Raw genomic sequence first — 16,885 nt, 5'->3', positions numbered from 1 at the left:
CGGGGGTGCTCATTAATTGGGGGCGGTCATTAATTGGTGGGTTAACTAATTGGGGGGGGTTCATTAATTGGGGGATTCATTAATAGGCATGGTCCCTTAAAGAGGAGGGATCCATTAATTGGGGGGGGGGTCCATTGATTGGGGAAGTTCACTAATTGGGGGAAGTTCACTAATTGGGAGGGGTTCATTAATTGGAGAGGTTCATTAATTGGGGAGGTTCATTAATCGGCGCTGTTCATTAATTGGGGGGGGTTTCATTAATAGGCGTGGTCCCTTAATGAGGAGGGATCCATTAATTGGGGGGGGGGTTCATTAATTGGGGAGGGATCCATTAATTGGGGGGGGGGTTCACCGATTGGGGGGGTGGTCCCTAATTGGGGGTCGGGGGGGGGTCATTAATTGGGGGATTCATTAATTGGGGAGAGTTCATTAATTAAGGGGGATCCGTTAATTGGGGGTGGGGGAGGGGTTTGGGGGGGGTCTCACCTGTCCGCAGGTCCCGGGGGGGTCCTGGAAGGGTCCGGGGGGGTCTGGGGGGGTCCCGGGGGGATTTTGGGGGGCCCGGGGGATATTTGGGGTTTGGGGGGGTCTCAGGGATATTTGGGGGGGGTCCCGAGGGGATTTTGGGGGGGTCCCGGGGGTATTTTGGGGGGGTCTCGGGGGTATTTGGGGGTCTGGGGGGGGTCCCGGAGGGATTTGGGATTTTGGGGGGGGTCCCGGGGGGATTTTGGGATTTTGGGGGGGGGTCCCGGGGATATTTGGGGGGTCCCGGGTGGATTTGGGATTTTTGGGGGGGGTCCCGGGGGGGATTTGGGATTTAGGGGGGGGGTCCCGAGGGTATTTGGGGGTTTGGGGGGGGTCTCAGGGATATTTGGGGGGGGTCTCGGGGGGATTTTGGGGGTCCCGGGAGGTCTCAGGGATATTTGGGGGGGGTCCCGGGGGTATTTTGGGGGTCTCAGGGATATTTGGGGGGGTCCCGGGGATATTTGGGGGGGGGTCTCAGGGGTATTTTGGGGGGTCCCGGGTCGGTTTGGGGTATTTTGGGGGTCCCGGGGGTATTTTGGGGGTCCCGGGGGTATTTTGGGGTTTGGGGGGGGGTCTCAGGGGATTTTGGGGGTCTCAGGGGTAATTTGGGGGGGGTCCCGGGTGAGTTTGATATTTAGGGGGGGGTCCCGGGGGGATTTTGGGGGAGTCCCGGGGGTCTCAGGGGTAATTTTGGGGGGGGTCCCGGGGGGGTTTGGGATTTTGGGGGGGGTCCCGGGGGTATTTGGGGTCTGGGGGGGGTCCCGGGTGTATTTGGGGGGATCCCGGGGGGCTTTTTGGGGTCGTGGGGGGATTTTGGGGGGGGTCCCGGGGGTATTTTGGGGGTCCCAGGGGTAATTTGGGGGGGGTCCTGGGTGGGTTTGGGATTTTGGGGGGGGTCTCGGGGATATTTGGGGGGTCCCGGGTGGGTTTGGGATTTTGGGGGGGGGTCCTGGGGATATTTGGGATTTAGGGGGGGGTCCCGGGGGGATTTTGGGGGTCCCGTGGGTATTTTGAGGTTTGGGGGGGGGGGTCTCAGGGATATTTGGGGGGGGTCCCGGGGGTATTTGGGGGGTCCCGGGGGTATTTTGGGATTTTGGGGGGGGTCCCGGGGATATTTGGGGGGGGTCCCGGGGGTATTTTGGGGGGGTCCCGGGGGTCGCAGGGGATTTAGGGGGGGGGTCCCGGGAGGATTTTGGGGGTCCCGGGAAAATTTGGGGGGGTCTCGGGGGTATTTTGGGGGTCCCGGGGGTATTTGGGATTTAGGGGGGGGTCCCGGGGATATTTGGGGGGGTCCCGGGTGGGTTTGGGGTTTTGGGGGGGGTCCCGGGGGTATTTTGGGGGGTCCCGGGGGGAATTTGGGATTTAGGGGGGGTCCCGGGTGGGTTTGGGATTTTGGGGGGGGGTCTCGGGGGTATTTGGGGGGGGTCCCGGGGGTCGCGGTTCTCTCCCGCCGCCGCCGCCGCCCCGAGTGAGCGGGACCGGGGGGGGGGAGGGGCAGAGGGGGGGGAGGGGCGGGGGGGGTTAATCCGCCCCTCCCCCACCCCGGGGGGGCAAAGCCGATTAACGGGGGGGGGGGAGGGGAGATGGGGACACGGGGGGGGAGGGGAGGGGGGGCTGGGGGGGTCTTGGGGGGGTTTTGGGGGGGTTCGGGGTGGGGGGGGCATTGGGGACATTTTGGGGGGGGGTCTTGGGGGGGTGGGAAAATGGGGGGGGACATTTTGGGGGGTCCTGGGGGGGTCGTGGGGGTGTTTTGGGGGGTGGGAAAATGGGGGGGGGGACATTTGGGACATTTTGGGGGGTCCTGGGGGGTTTTGGGGGGTCCTGGGGGGGTTTTGGGGTGTGGGAAATGGGGGGGGGATATTTGGGACATTTTGGGGGGTCCTGGGGGGGTCTTGGGGGGGTCCTGGGGGGGTCCTGGGGGGGTTCGGGGTGGGGGAGGGGCATTTGGGGATATTTTGGGGGGTCTTGGGGGGGTTTTGGGGGGTCCTGAGGGGGTTTTGGGGGGTGGGAAAATGGGGGGGACATTTTGGGGGGTCCTGGAGGGGTCTTGGGGGGTTCGGGATGGGGGGGGGACATTGGGGGCATTTTGGGGGGGTCCTGGGGGGGTCCTGATGGGGTTTTTGGGGGTCTTGGGGGGACTCTGGGGGGGTTTTGGGATGTGGGAAAATGGGGGGGGTAAATTGGGGACATTTTGGGGAGGGGTCTTGGGGGTTCCTGGGGTGCCCTGAGGGGGTTTTGGGGGGTGGGAAAATGGGGGGGGACATTTTGGGGGGTCCTGGGGGAGTTTTGGGGGGTCCTGGGGGGGGTTTTGGGGGGTTCTGGGTGGGGGAGGGGCATTGGGGATATTTTGGGGGGGGGTCCTTAGGGGGGTTTTGGGGGGTGGGAAAATGGGGGGGGGACATTTGGGACATTTTGGGGGGTCCTGGGGGGGTTTTGGGGTGTCCTGGGGGGTTCTGGAGGGGGGGAGTTGTGGAAATGGGGGGAGGGCACACAATGGGGGACGATTTTGGGGGAATTTTTTGGGATTTTGGGGGATTTTAAGGAATTTTGGAGGGAATTTTTTTGGATTTTGGGGGATTTGAGGGATTTTGGGGGGATTTTAGGGGAATTTTGGGGATTTTGGGGGAGTTTTGGGGATTTTGGGGGAATTTTGTGGGGATATTTTGTGGATTTTCGTGAATTTTGTGGGATTTTGGCGGCAGATTTTGGGCATCTTTTTTTTTTTTTAGGGATTTTTCTGTGGATTTTTTGGGGATTTTTGTGGATTTTGGGGGATTTTCTTCGGGGTTTTGTCAATTTTCGTGGATTTTTGGGGTTTGGGGGGATTTTCTGGGGATTTTTGGGGATTTGAGGGATTTTAGGGAATTTTGTGGGGATTTTCTGTGGATTTTCGTGAATTTTTCGGGTTTTGGGGGATTTTGGGGGAGATTTTGGGGATTTTATTTTTTTAGAGGGATTTTGGGGATTTTTTAAGATTTTTGCAGATTTTGGGGGATTTTGTTCGGGGTTTTGTCGATTTTCGTGGATTTTTGGGGTCTGGGGGGATTTTCTGGGGATTTTAGGGAATTTTGTGGGGATTTTTTTGGATTTTTGTGAATTTTTCGGGTTTTGGGGGATTTTGGGGGAGATTTGGGGGTTTTTTGGGTTTTTTTTTGAGGGATTTTGGTTTTTTTCTGGGGATTTTTGCGGATTTGGGGGATTTTCTTCGGGGTTTTGTCGATTTTCGTGGATTTTTGGTGTTTGGGGGGATTTTCTGGGGATTTTGGGGGATTTTTGGGCGACCTCGCCGGAGCTGTCAATCAAACAACTGACGTCATGACCACGCCCATTTTCCTTATATGGACTGACCACGCCCACTGCCGGGCGCCGCCATGTTGGGGTTGGGCGGAAAGAGGAAGTGACGTCACGGAAAGCGGCAGGCCGGGCGGAAGTGAAGGCGGCGGGAAAGCGGTGAGAGAGAACTGGGGGGAACTGGGACAAACTGGGATGGACTGGGAGGGACTGGGGGGGGACTGGGAGGGACTGGCGGGAACTGGGATGGACTGGGAGGGACTGGGAGGGAACTGGGAGCACTGGGAGTGCTGGTACTGGTTATACTGGGAGCACTGGGACTCGTCTATACTGGGATTTACTGGGAGCACTGGGATTGATTATACTGGGAGCACTGGTCTATACTGGGGACATAGGGAGGATACTGGGAGCACTGGTTTATACTGGGACTGGTCGGATACTGGGATTTACTGGGGTGAGTTATACTGGGAGCACTGGGACTGGTCTATACTGGGAGCACTGGTTGGATACTGGGATTTACTGGGAGCACTGGGTTATACTGGGAGCACTGGGAGGATACTGGGACTGGGAGGATACTGGGATTTACTGGGGTGAGTTATACTGGGAGCACTGGGATTGGTTTATACTGGTTATACTGGGAACACTGGGATTGATTATACTGGGAGCACTGGTCTATACTGGGAGCACTGGGACTGGTCCATACTGGGAGCACTGGGAGGATACTGGGACTGGTTATACTGGGAGCTCGGGTTTATACTGGGAGCATTGGGATTGATTTTACTGGGAGCACTGGGACTGGTTTATACTGGTTATACTGGGAGCACTGGGACTGGTCTATACTGGGATTTACTGGGAGCACTGGTCTATACTGGGGGCATAGGGAGGATACTGGGAGCACTGGTTTATACTGGGACTCGTTATACTGGGATTTACTGGGATGAGTTATACTGGGAGCACTGGGACTGGTTTATACTGGGAGCACTGGTTGGATACTGGGATTTACTGGGAGCACTGGTTTATACTGGGAGCACTGGGAGGATACTGGGACTGGTTATACTGGGATTTACTGGGATGAGTTATACTGGGAGCACTGGGACTGGTTTGTACTGGGAGCACTGGGATTGATTATACTGGGAGCACTGGGTTATACTGGGACCACTGGGACTGGTTTATACTGGTTTATACTGGGATCACTGGGTTATACTGGGAGCACTGGGACTGGTCCATACTGGGAGCACTGGGAATGCCGGCACTGGGTTATACTGGGAGCACTGGTTGGATACTGGGAGCACTGGGAGCTCTGGTTTATACTGGGAGCACTGGGTTATACTGGGAGCACTGGTTGGATACTGGGAGCACTGGGAGCTCTGGTTTATACTGGGAGCACTGCGACTGGTTTATACGGGGAGCACTGGTTTATACTGGGAGCACTGGTCTATACTGGGAGCTCTGGGTTATACTGGGAGCACTGGGACTGGTTTATACTGGTTATATTGGGAGCACTGGTTTATACTGGGACTCGTTATACTGGGATTTACTGGGATGAGTTATACTGGGAGCACTGGGATTGATTTTACTGGGAGCACTGGGTTATACTGGTCTATACTGGGAGCAGTGGTTTATACTGGGAGCACTGGGACTAGTTTATACTGGGAGCACTGGGATGAGTTATACTGGGAGCACTGGTTTATACTGGGAGCACTGGGACTGGTTTATACTGGGAGCACTGGTTTATACTGGTTTATACTGGGAGCAGTGATCTGTACTGGTTTATACTGGTCCATACTGGTTTATACTGGGAACACCGCTCCATACTGGTTTATACTGGTCCGTACTGGAAATTCCCATTTCCCTACTGGTCCATACTGGTCCATACTGGTCCATACTGGTCCATACTGGTCCATACTGGTCCATACTGGTTTATACTGGTCCATACTGGTCCATACTGGTCCATACTGGTTTATACTGGTCCGTACTGGGACCCCACAGTGAATTTTGGGGAATTTTGGGCATTTTTAGCTTAAAAAATCCAATTTTAACCCAATTTTAATCCAATTTTTTCCCTTTTTTCACAGGAATTTTTCCCCATTTTGGGATTTTTGGGAATTTCCAATCCCGGATTTTTTGGGGAATTTTTTGGGAATTTTTTGGGAATTTTTTGGGAATTTTTTTGAATTTTCGGGGGAATTTTTGGCGTCTTTTTCTCCAAAAAAAATCAGATTTTAATCCAATTTTTTCCCTTTTTTCACAGGAATTTTTCCCCATTCCGGGATTTTTTCGGCGCCGCTCGTTTGGAATTTTGGATTCCGGAATTTTTTGGGAATTTCTGCGGAATTTTCTGGGAATTTTTGGTAAATTTGGGATTTTATTTTAGGGGAATTTTGGGTTCAAACTTTGGAATTTAATTCCAAATTTTTTTTTCCCATTCCCGGAATTTTTCGGGATTCTCGTTCAGAATTTGGGATCCCAAAATTTTTGGGAATTTTTGGGGATATTTTTGGGGATATTTTTTGGGATATTTTTTGGGAATTTTGGGAATTCTTTGGGAATTTTGGGGAAATTTTAACTCTAAAAAAATCCGATTTAAATCAAATTTTCCCCCTTTTTTTGTGGGAATTTTTCCCCATTCCCAAATTTTTTTGGGGGATTTTCGTTGGGAATTTTTGATCCCAAATTTTTTTTCGGAATTTGGGGAATCTTTAGCTTTAAAAATCCAATTTTAATCCAATTTTAATCCAATTTTAATTCACATTTTTCCCTTTTCTTGCAGGAATTTCTCCCTGTTCTGGGATTTTTGGGAATTTCCAATCCCGAATTTTTTTGTGTGAATTTTTGGGAATTTTTTGGGAATATTTTTGAAATTTTAATAATTTTCAGCTTTAAAAATCTAATTTTAACCTAATTGTAACCCGATTTTAATTCAATTTTTCCCTTTTTTCGCAGGAAATTTTCCCCGTTTGGGGATTTTTGGGAATTTCCAATCCCGGATTTTTTGGGGAATTTTTTGGGAATTTTTTTTAATTTTCTGGGAATTTTCGGGGGGAATTTTTGGCGTTTTTATCTCGAAAAAAAATCCGATTTTAATTTAATTTTTCCCTTTTTTTGCAGGAATTTCTCCCCATTCTGCGATTTTTGGGAATTTCCAATCCCGGATTTTTTTCTGGGAATTTTTGGGAATTTTTTGGGAATATTTCTGAAATTTTAATAATTTTCAGCTTTAAAAATCCAATTTCAACCTAATTGTAATCCAATTTTAATTCAATTTTTTCTTTTTTTTTCAGGAATTTCTCTCCGTTTTGGGATTTTTGGGAATTTCCAATCCCGGATTTTTTTGGGAATTTTTTGGGAATTTTTTTGAATTTTCTGGGACTTTTCGGGGGGAATTTTCTCAAAAAAAATCCAATTTTAATTCAATTTTTTCCCTTTTTTTGCAGGAATTTCTCCCCGTCCTGGGATTTTTGGGAATTTCCAATCCCGGATTTTTTTGGGGAATTTTTTGGGAATTTTTTGGAATTTTTTTGGAATTTGTTTGAATTTTCTGGGAATTTTTGGGGGGAATTTTCTCAAAAAAAATCCGATTTTAATTCAATTTTTCCCTTTTTTCACAGGAATTTCTCCCATTCTGGGATTTTTGGGGATTTCCATTCCCGGATTTTTTTCTGTGAATTTTTGGGAATTTTTTTAAATTTTCTGGGAATTTTCGGGGTGAATTTTCTCCAAAAAAATCCGATTTTAATTCAATTTTTTCCCTTTTTTCGCAGGAATTTCTCCCCATTCCGGGATTTTTGGGAATTTCCATTCCTGGATTTTTTTGGGAATTTTTTGGGAATTTTTTGGAATTTTTTGGGAATTTTTTAAAATTTTCTGGGAATTTTCGGGGGGGAATTTTCTCAAAAAAAATCCAATTTTAATTCAATTTTTTCCCTTTTTTCGCAGGAATTTCTCCCCTTTCCGGGATTTTTTCGGCGCCGCTCGTTGGGAATTCGGATCTGGGAATTTTTTGGGAATTTTTCGGGGATATTTTGGGAATTTTTGGGAATTCCCATGACCATCCACAACCTCTACATCTTCGAGCGGGGCGGGCGCTGCCTCTTCTACAGCGAATGGCACCGACGGCGCGGCCCCGGCATCCCCCAGGAGGAGGTGAGAATTTTGGGAATTCCGGGAATTCCCGGAATTTTGGGAATTTTGGGAATTTATTTTGAATTTTTTGGGAAATTTTGATGGGTTTTGGGGAAGGTTTTTGGGGTTTTTTTGGAATTTATTTTGAATTTTTGGGGATTTATTTTGAATTTTTGTGGATATTTTGGGAATTTTTCAGATTTGTCTGGAATTTTTGGGGAATTTTGGGAAAATTTTGGGAATTTTTGGGGGAGTTTGGAGAAATATTTGGGGATTTTTTTGGGATTTTTTGCAATTTATTTCAGATTTTTTTTATTTTTTTTTGAGTGTTTGGGGCTTTTTGGGATTTTGAGACTTTTTTGGGAATTTTGGGAAATTGTGTGGAATGTTTGGGAATTTTTGGGGCTTTTTTTGGAAATTTTGGGAATTTTGGGGAGGATTTCTGGGGTTTTATTCGGATTTATTTCGAATTTTTGGGGGATTTTGAGCAGCCCCGGCATCCCCCAGGAGGAGGTGAGAATTCCGGGAATTCCGGAATTTTGGGAATTTTGGGAATTTCAGGAATTTATTTTGAATTTTTTTGGGAATTTTTGATGGGTTTTGGGGGGGGGTTTTGGGGTTTTTTTTGGCTTTTTTTGGGATTTATTTTGAATTTTTGGGGATTTATTTTGAATTTTCGCGGCTATTTTGGGAATTTTTCAGATTTATCGGAATTTTTGGGGAATTTTGGGATTTTTTAGGAATTTTTTGGGAATTTTTTAGGATTTTTTTGGGGGGAGTTTGGGGAATTTTTTGGGGATTTTTTTGGGGGATTTTTTGGAATTTGTTTCGATTTTTTTAAATTTTTTTGAGTGTTTTGGATTTTTTGGGAAGTTGGAGATTTTTTTGGGAATTTTGAGAAATTTTTTGGAATGTTTGGGGATTTTTTAGGAATTTTTTTGAATTTTGGGAATTTCTGGCAAATTTTGGGTTTTTTTTAGATTTTTTTTGAGAGTTAGTTTGAATTTTGGGGGATTTTTTGGGATTTTTTTTGATTTTTGGGGCTTTTTTTGGGAATTTTGGGAATTTTTGGGGGAGATTTCTGAGTTTTTATTCAGATTTATTTTTAATTTTGGGGGGATTTTGAGCGGCACCGGCCCCGGCATCCCCCAGGAGGAGGTGAAAATTCCAGGAATTCTGGGAATTTCAGGAATTTTGGGAATTTCGGGAATTTTTTGGAATTTTTCGGGAATTTTTGATGGGTTTTGGGGGGGTTTTTTGGGGGTTTTTTTGGCCTTTTTTGGGATTTATTTTGAATTTTTGGGGATTTATTTTGAATTTTTGTGGCTGTTTTGGGAATTTTTCAGATTTATCTGGAATTTTTGGGGAATTTTTTTGGAATTTTTTGAATTTTGGGGGAGTTTGGAGAAATATTTGGGGATTTTTTGGGGATTTTTTTGGGGATTTTTTTGGGGATTTTTTGCAATTTATTTTGGATTTTTTTGGATTTTTTTGAGTGTTTGGGGTTTTTTTTGAATCTTGAGACTTTTTTGGGAATTTTGGAAATTTTTGGGAATATTTGGGGGTTTTTTGGGATTTTTTTAGGATTTTTTGAGATTTATTTTGAATTTTGGAGGATTTTTGGGGAATTTTCCAGATTTTCGTGAAATATTGGAGAATTTGGGAATTTTTGGCGCTTTTTTGGGGAATTTTGGGAATTTTTGGGGGCTTTGGGGGAGATTTCTGGGTTTTTATTCAGATTTATTTTGAATTTTTGGGGATTTTAAGTGGCACCGGCGGCGCGGCCCCAGCATCTCCCAGGAGGAGGTGAAAATTCTGGGAATTTTGGGAATTTTGGGAATTTTTCGGGAATTTTTTTGGAATTTTTGATGGGTTTTGGGGGGGGGGGGGTTTGGGGGTTTTTTGGGTTTTTTTGGGATTTATTTTGAATTTTTTGGGGATTTATTTTGAATCTTTGTGGCTATTTTGGGAATTTTGGGAAATTTTTGGGAATTTCCCAAATCCCCCAAAAATTCCAAAAAATCCCCGAAAAATTCCCATAAAATCCCCCAAAAAATCTCCCAAAATCCCCCAAAAAATCCCCCAGAAACTCCCAAAAATCTCCCAAAAAATTCCCCAAAAAGCCCCCAAAATTCCCAAATTTTCCCCAAAATCCCAAAAATTCTCGATTTTCCCCAAAAATCCAAGAATTCCCCCAAAAAATCCCCCCAAAAATTCCTTAAAAATCTGAGAAAAAGAAAATCTCCAAAAATCCCCCAGAAACTCCCCCCCAAAAAAATTCCCCAAAACCCCTCAAAATTTCCCAAAATTCCCAAATTTCCCCAAAAATCCCAAAAATTCCCTATTTTCCCCAAAAAATCCCAGAATTCCCAAAGCAATCCCCAAAAAAGTCCTTTAAAATCTGAGAAAAATAAAATCCCCAAAAATCCCCCAGAAACTCCCAAAATTCCCAAAAAATTCTAAAAAAAATTCCCCGAAAGTCCCCAAAATTTCCCACAATATCCAAATTTTCCCCAAAATCCCAAAAATTCCCAATTTTTCAAAAAAAAATCCCAGAATTCAAAAAAAAACTCCCAAAAAATTCCTTTAAAATCTGAGAAAAAATTTAAAAATTCCCCCAGAAACTCCCAAAAATGCCAAAAATCTCCCTAAAAATCCCTAAAAAATTCCCCAAAATCCCTCAAAATTTCCCAAAATTCCCAAAATTCCCAAATTTTTCCCAAAATTCCCGATTTTCCCCTTGCAGGAGTTCAAGCTGATGTTCGGGATGCTTTTCTCGCTCCGCTCCTTCGTGGCCAAGATGAGTCCCACGGACATGGATCCAAAATTCCCAAAATTCCCCAAAATTTCCCCAAAATTCTGAGGGAATCCCCCCAAAAAAACAGGGGAGGGGCGGAGCCAGGGGAGGATTTGGGGGAATTTTGGGGGATTTTTGGGAATTTTTGGTGATTTGGGGAATTCGGGGAAATTTTGGGAATTTTTGGGATTTTGAAAATTTTGGGATTTTTGGGAATTTGGGGATTTTTGGGAATTTGGGGATTTTTTGGGGGAATTTGGGGGATTTTGGGAATTTTTGGGGATTTGGGGGAATTCTTTTGGAATTTTGGGGAATTTTGGAGATTTGGGGGGTTTGGAAATTTTGGGGAGTTTGGGGATTTTGGGAATTTGGGGGTTTGGGGATTTAGGGGGAATTTCGGGGAATTTGGTGATTTTGGGAATTTTGGGGATTTTCAGGAATTTGGGGGATTTTGGGGAATTTCTGGGAATTTTGGGGATTGGAGAATTTTGGGGAATTTGGGAATTTTTGGTGATTTGGGGAATTTGGGGAAATTTTGTGAATTGTTGGGATTTTAAAAATTTGGGATTTTGGGGGGAATTTTGGGGATTTGGGGGATTTTGGGAGAATTTCAGGAAATTTGGAGATTTTGGGAATTTTTGGGGATTTGGGGGATTTTTTTTGGGATTTTGGGGGAATTTCAGGGATTTTTGGGGAATTTTGGGGAAAGTTTGTGAATTTTGGGGATTTTGTGGGAATTTTGGGGATTTTGGGGTGGATTTTGGCAATTTGGGAGTTTTGGAGGAGTTTGGGGGAGGGGATTTGGTGACAATTCTGGGCAAATTTTTGGCAATTTTGGGCCGATTTTCGCGCGATTTTCGCGCGGATTTCGGCCTCTGGGCCGGCTGGGGCTGGCGGGGGGGGTTGGAAATGTGGGGAATTTCGGGAATTTCGAGAATTTTGGAGGAATTTTTGGAATTTGGGGAATTTGGCAATGTTTAGTGATTTGGGGAATTTTAGGAATTTTTGGGATTTTGAAAATTTGGGGATTTTGGGGGGATCTTGGCAATTTTTGGGGATTTGGGGGAATTTTTTTTTAATTTTGGGGAATTTGGGGGTTTTGGAAATTTTGTGGAGTTTGGGTTTTTGGGGATTTTGGGAATTTTCAGGAATTCGGGGAAATTTGGGAATTGGGGAATTTTGGGGAATTTCTGGGAATTTTGGGGATTGGAGAATTTTGGGGAATTTGGGGATTTTGGGGGAATTTCGGGAAAAGTTTGGGGATTTGGGGAATTTTCGGGGAATTTGGAGATTTTGGGAATTTTGGGGATATTGGAAATTTGAGGAATTTTGGGGATTTTGGGAATTTTTGGGATTTTGAAAATTTTGGGATTTGGGGGAATTTGGGGATTTTTGGGGGAATTTTGGGATTTCGGGGGAATTTCAGGGATTTTGGGGGAATTTTGGGGAATTTTGGGGATTTTGGGAATTTGGGGACAATTCCAGGCAAATTTTTTGCATTTTCGGGCAATTTTGGGCTGATTTTCACGCGGATTTCGGCCTCTGGGCCGGCTGGGGCTGGCGGGGGGGGTTGGAAATGTGGGGAAATTTGGGAATTTTGGGAATTTAGGGAATTTGGGGAATTTGGGAATGTTTAGTGATTTGGGGAATTTGGGGAAATTTTGGGAATTTTTGGGATTTTGAAAATTTGGGGATTTTGGGGGGATCTTGGGAATTTTTGGGGATTTCGGGGAATTTTTTTTTTAATTTTGGGGAATTTGGGGGTTTTGGAAATTTTGGGTATTTTGAGATTTGGAGGATTTGGGGAATTTTTGGGGATTTGGGGGAATTTTGAGGGAATTTTGGGGATTGGGGAATTTGGGGGAATTTGGGAATGTTTAGTGATTTGGAGAATTTGGGGAAATTTTGGGATTTTGAAAATTTGGGGATTTTGGGGGGAATTTTGGGGGGCATTTTGGGGATTTGTGGAATTGTGGGGATTTTGGGATTTGGGGGGAATTTGGGGGATTTTGGGAATTTTTGGGGATTTGGGGGAATTTTTTTGTAATTTTCAGGAATTTGGGGGAATTTGGGGATTTTGAGGGAGTTTGGGGGGGATTTGGGGACAATTTCGGGCAATTTTGGGCCGATTTTCGCGCGGATTTCGGCCTCTGGGCCGGCCGGGGCCGACGAGGGGTGTCGGAAATTTGGGGAATTTTGGGAATTTTGGGAATTTCGGGAATTTCCTTAGCTCGGGGCGCAGGCGGGACGGGTTCGTGGCGTTCCACACCAGCAAATATCGGCTGCACTACCTGGAGACGCCGTCGGGGCTGCGGCTGGTGCTCAACACCGACCTGGGCGTGCCCAGCGCCCGCGAGGCGCTGCAGCACATCTATGGAAACGTGAGCAGAATTCCCGAAATTCCTGAAATTCCCGAAATTCCAGTCCCAAATCTACGGAAACGTGAGCAGAATTCCCAAAATTCCCGAAATTCCCGAATTTCCAGTCCCAAATCTACGGAAACGTGAGCAGAATTCCCAAAATTCCTGAAATTCCTGAAATTCCTGATGGTCTGGGGCCAAATCCTGAAATTCCCATCCTAAAATACCGAAATTCCAGTCCCAAATCTACGGAAACGTGAGCAACATTCCCGAAATTCCTGAAATTCCCAAAATTCCAGTCCCAAATCTACGGAAACGTGAGCAAAATTCCCGAAATTCCTGAAATTCCCGAAATTCCCGATGGTCTGGTGCCAAATCCTGAAATTCCCAATGGTCTGGCATCAAATCCTGAAATTCCGGTCCCAAAATCCTGAAATTCCGGTCCCAAAATACTGAAATCCCAAAATCCCGGTACTAAAATACTGAAATTCCGGCCCTAAAATACTGAAATCCCGAAATTCCCGATGGTCTGGTGCCAAATCCTGAAATTCCCGTCCCAAAATCCTGAAATTCCGGTCCTAAAATACCGAAATCCCGAAATTCCCGATGTTCTGGCGCCAAATCCTGAAATTCCGGCCCTAAAATCCTGAAATCCCAAAATCCCGGCCCCCAAATCCCGAAATTCCGGTCCTAAAATATCAAAATTCCAGTCCCAAATCTACGGCAACGTGAGCACCCCGAAATCCCGAAATTCCCAATGTTCTGGCGCCAAATCCTGAAATTCCGGTCCTAAAATCCTGAAATTCCGGTCCTAAAATACCAAAATCCTGAAATTCCGGTCCTAAAATCCCGAAATTCCGGCCCTAAAATGCCAAAATCCCGAAATTCCCAATGTTCTGGCACCAAATCCTGAAATTCTGGTCCTGAAATACCGAAATTCCTGTCCCAAATCTACGGTAACGTGAGCACCATTCCCAAAATTCCTGAAATTCCCGATGGTCTGGTGCCAAATCCTGAAATTCCGGTCCCTAAATCCTGAAATTCCTGTCCCAAAACCCCGAAATCCTGAAATCCCGGGCCTGAAATCCCGAAATTCCAGTCCCAAATCTACGGCAACGTGAGCACCATTCCCGAAATTCCCGAATTCCCGAAATTCCAGTCCCAAATCTACGGCAACGTGAGCAAAATTCCCGAAATTCCCGAAATTCCCGATGGTCTGGTGCCAAATCCTGAAATTCTGGTCCTGAAATACCGAAATTCCCAATGTTCTGGTGCCAAATCCCGAAATTCCAGTCCCAAAATCCTGAAATTCCGGTCCCAAAATACCGAAATCCCAAAATCCCGACCCCAAAATCCTGAAATTCCGGCCCTAAAATACCAAAATCCCCAAATTCCCGATGTTCTGGCACCAAATCCCAAAATTCCAGTCCCAAATCTACGGCAACGTGAGCACCCCGAAATCCCGAAATTCCCGATGGTCTGGTGCCAAATCCTGAAATTCCGGTCCTAAAATACTGAAATTCCGGTCCTAAAATACCGAAATCCCGAAATTCCCGATGTTCTGGCACCAAATCCTGAAATTCCGGTCCTGAAATAGCAAAATTCCAGCCCCAAAATCCCAAAATCCCAAAATCCTGGTGCTAAAATAGCAAAATTCCGGCCGCAAAACTCCGAAATACCGAAATTCCAGTCCCAAATCTATGGCAACGTGAGCACCATTCCCGAAATTCCCAAATTCCTGAAATTCCAGTCCCAAACCTACGGCAACGTGAGCACAATTCCCAAAATTCCTGAAATTCCCGATGGTCTGGTGCCGAATCCTGAAATTCCGGTCCTAAAATACCGAAATCCCAAAATCCCGGTACTAAAATACCAAAATCCCAGTCCCAAAATCCCAAATTCCCAAAATTCTAGCCCTGAATCCTGAAATTCTGGCCCCAAAATCCCCAAATTCCCGGTTCTAAATCCCAAAATTCTGTGCCAAAATCCCAAATCCCGGCCCCAAAATCCCAAAATCCTGATCCCAAATTCCCGGCCCCAAAATCCCCGAAATTCCCAAATTCCCGGCCACAAATTTTTTTTCCCCGACAATGTAATTTTTTCCCAAAATAATGGAATTTTCATGGGGTTTATTCCCCCAAAAATGGGATTTTTTTCCCCAAATATTTGGATTTTGCCCCAAAGGAAGGGACTTTTCCCAAAAAATATAGAATTTTCACCCCAAATATGGACTTTTCCCCAAAATAATAGTTTTTTTTCCCAAATAATGGGATTTTTTTGGGCTTTCCCCCTAGAAATGGGGACTTCCCCAAAATATTCGGATTTTCCCCCCAAAAATGGGATTTTTCCCAAAATAATGGGATTTTCATGTTTTTTTTCCCCAAAAGTAGCTTTTTTCCCAAAAAATGGATTTTTCACCCCAAATAATAGTATTTTTATGGGATTTTACCCTAAGAAAATGGGATTCTCATGGTTCTTTCCCCCAACAATGACATTTTTTTCCTCAAAAAAATGGATTTTCCCAAAATAATGGGATTTTCATGGAGTTTTTTACCCAAAAAATGGGATTTTTTTTCCCTCCAAAAAAGGGATTTTTCCCCCAAAATAATGGGATTTTCATGGAGTTTTTCCCCCCAAAAAAGGGATTCTTTTTCCCTCTAAAAAAAGTTGGTTTTTTTCCCCAAAATAATGGGATTTTCATGGAGTTTTTTCCCCAAAAAATGGGATTTTTTTTCCCTCCAAAAAAGGGATTTTTCCCCCCAAAATAATGGGATTTTCATGGAGTTTTTTCCCCAAAAAAATGGGATTTTTTTTTCCCCAAAATAATGGGATTTTCATGGAGCTTTTTCCAAAAAAAAGGGATTTTTTTCCCCAAAATAATGGGATTTTCATGGAGTTTTTCCCCAAAAAATGGGATTTTTTTCCCTCAATAAAAAGGGATTTTTCCCAAAATAATGGGATTTTCATGGCGTTTTTTCCCCCAAAAAATGGGATTTTTTTCCCAAAATAAATTTTTCCCCAAATCCGAGGATTTTACCCCAAAAATAATTATTTTTTCTGTTTTTTCCAGCTGTTCGTGGAGCTGGTGGTGAAGAACCCGCTGTGCCCGCCCCGGGCCCCGGTGCAGAGTCTCCTGTTCCGGCAGCGCCTCGACGCCTTCGTCCGCAGCCTGCCCTACTTCGGGCCCCGGAACCCCCAAAACTGACCCCAAAACCGACCCCAAAATCCCCAAATCCTGACTGAGCACCCCAAAAAACCCCAAACCACAAAAAACGACCCCGAAATCGGGATCGGCGCCCCCAAAATCCCAATAAATTACTCGAAAATCCCAAAAAACGACCCCAAAATTGGGATCGGCGCCCCCAAAAACCCAAAATCCCAAAAACCGACCCCAAAATCGGGATCGGCGCCCCCAAAAACCCAAAATCCCAAAAACCGACACCAAAATTGGGATCAGTGCCCCAAAAAACCCAAAATGCAAAAAACCGACCCCAAAATTGGGATCGGCGCCCCAAAAACCCCAAAATCCCAATAGATGACTCCAAAATCCCAATAAATTACTCCAAAATCCCAAAAAACGACCCCAAAATTTGGATCGGCGCCCTCAAAAACCCAAAATCCCCAAAAACCGACACCAAAATTGGGATCGGCGCCCCCAAAAACCCAAAATCCCAAAAACCGACCCCAAAACTGGGATTGGTGCCCCCAAAAACCCCAAAATCCTGACTGAGCACCCCGAAAAACCCCAAACCCCAAAAATCACCCCAAAATCCCAATAAATGACTCCAAA

At 45.5% G+C, this 16,885-nt stretch overlaps 1 protein-coding gene across 2 annotated transcripts; it reads left to right on the top strand.

The window, feature by feature from the left end:
- Positions 1-3,878: 3,878 nt before the first annotated feature.
- On the top strand, positions 3,879-16,320 carry TRAPPC1 (trafficking protein particle complex subunit 1). Of its 2 annotated transcripts, XM_072920675.1 has the most exons (6): positions 3,912-3,975; positions 6,068-6,167; positions 7,753-7,959; positions 10,685-10,756; positions 12,979-13,116; positions 16,166-16,320. In XM_072920675.1, the coding sequence occupies exons 3-6, from the start codon at positions 7,861-7,863 to the stop codon at positions 16,298-16,300; spliced, it is 444 nt and encodes a 147-aa protein (XP_072776776.1). In that variant the 5' UTR covers positions 3,912-3,975; positions 6,068-6,167; positions 7,753-7,860; the 3' UTR covers positions 16,301-16,320. The 2 variants fall into 2 exon arrangements, with proteins under 2 accessions (XP_072776775.1, XP_072776776.1); XM_072920674.1 differs by lacking the exon at positions 6,068-6,167 and having other exon boundaries at positions 3,879-3,975.
- The last annotated feature ends 565 nt before the right edge of the window (positions 16,321-16,885 follow it).

Source organism: Taeniopygia guttata, chromosome 32 (genome assembly GCF_048771995.1).
Source record: "Taeniopygia guttata chromosome 32, bTaeGut7.mat, whole genome shotgun sequence".
NCBI classification, from domain to species: Eukaryota; Metazoa; Chordata; class Aves; order Passeriformes; family Estrildidae; genus Taeniopygia; species Taeniopygia guttata.
The sequence above is the reverse complement of the archived record's forward strand: the minus strand, read 5'-3'. Positions and strand labels throughout refer to the sequence as shown.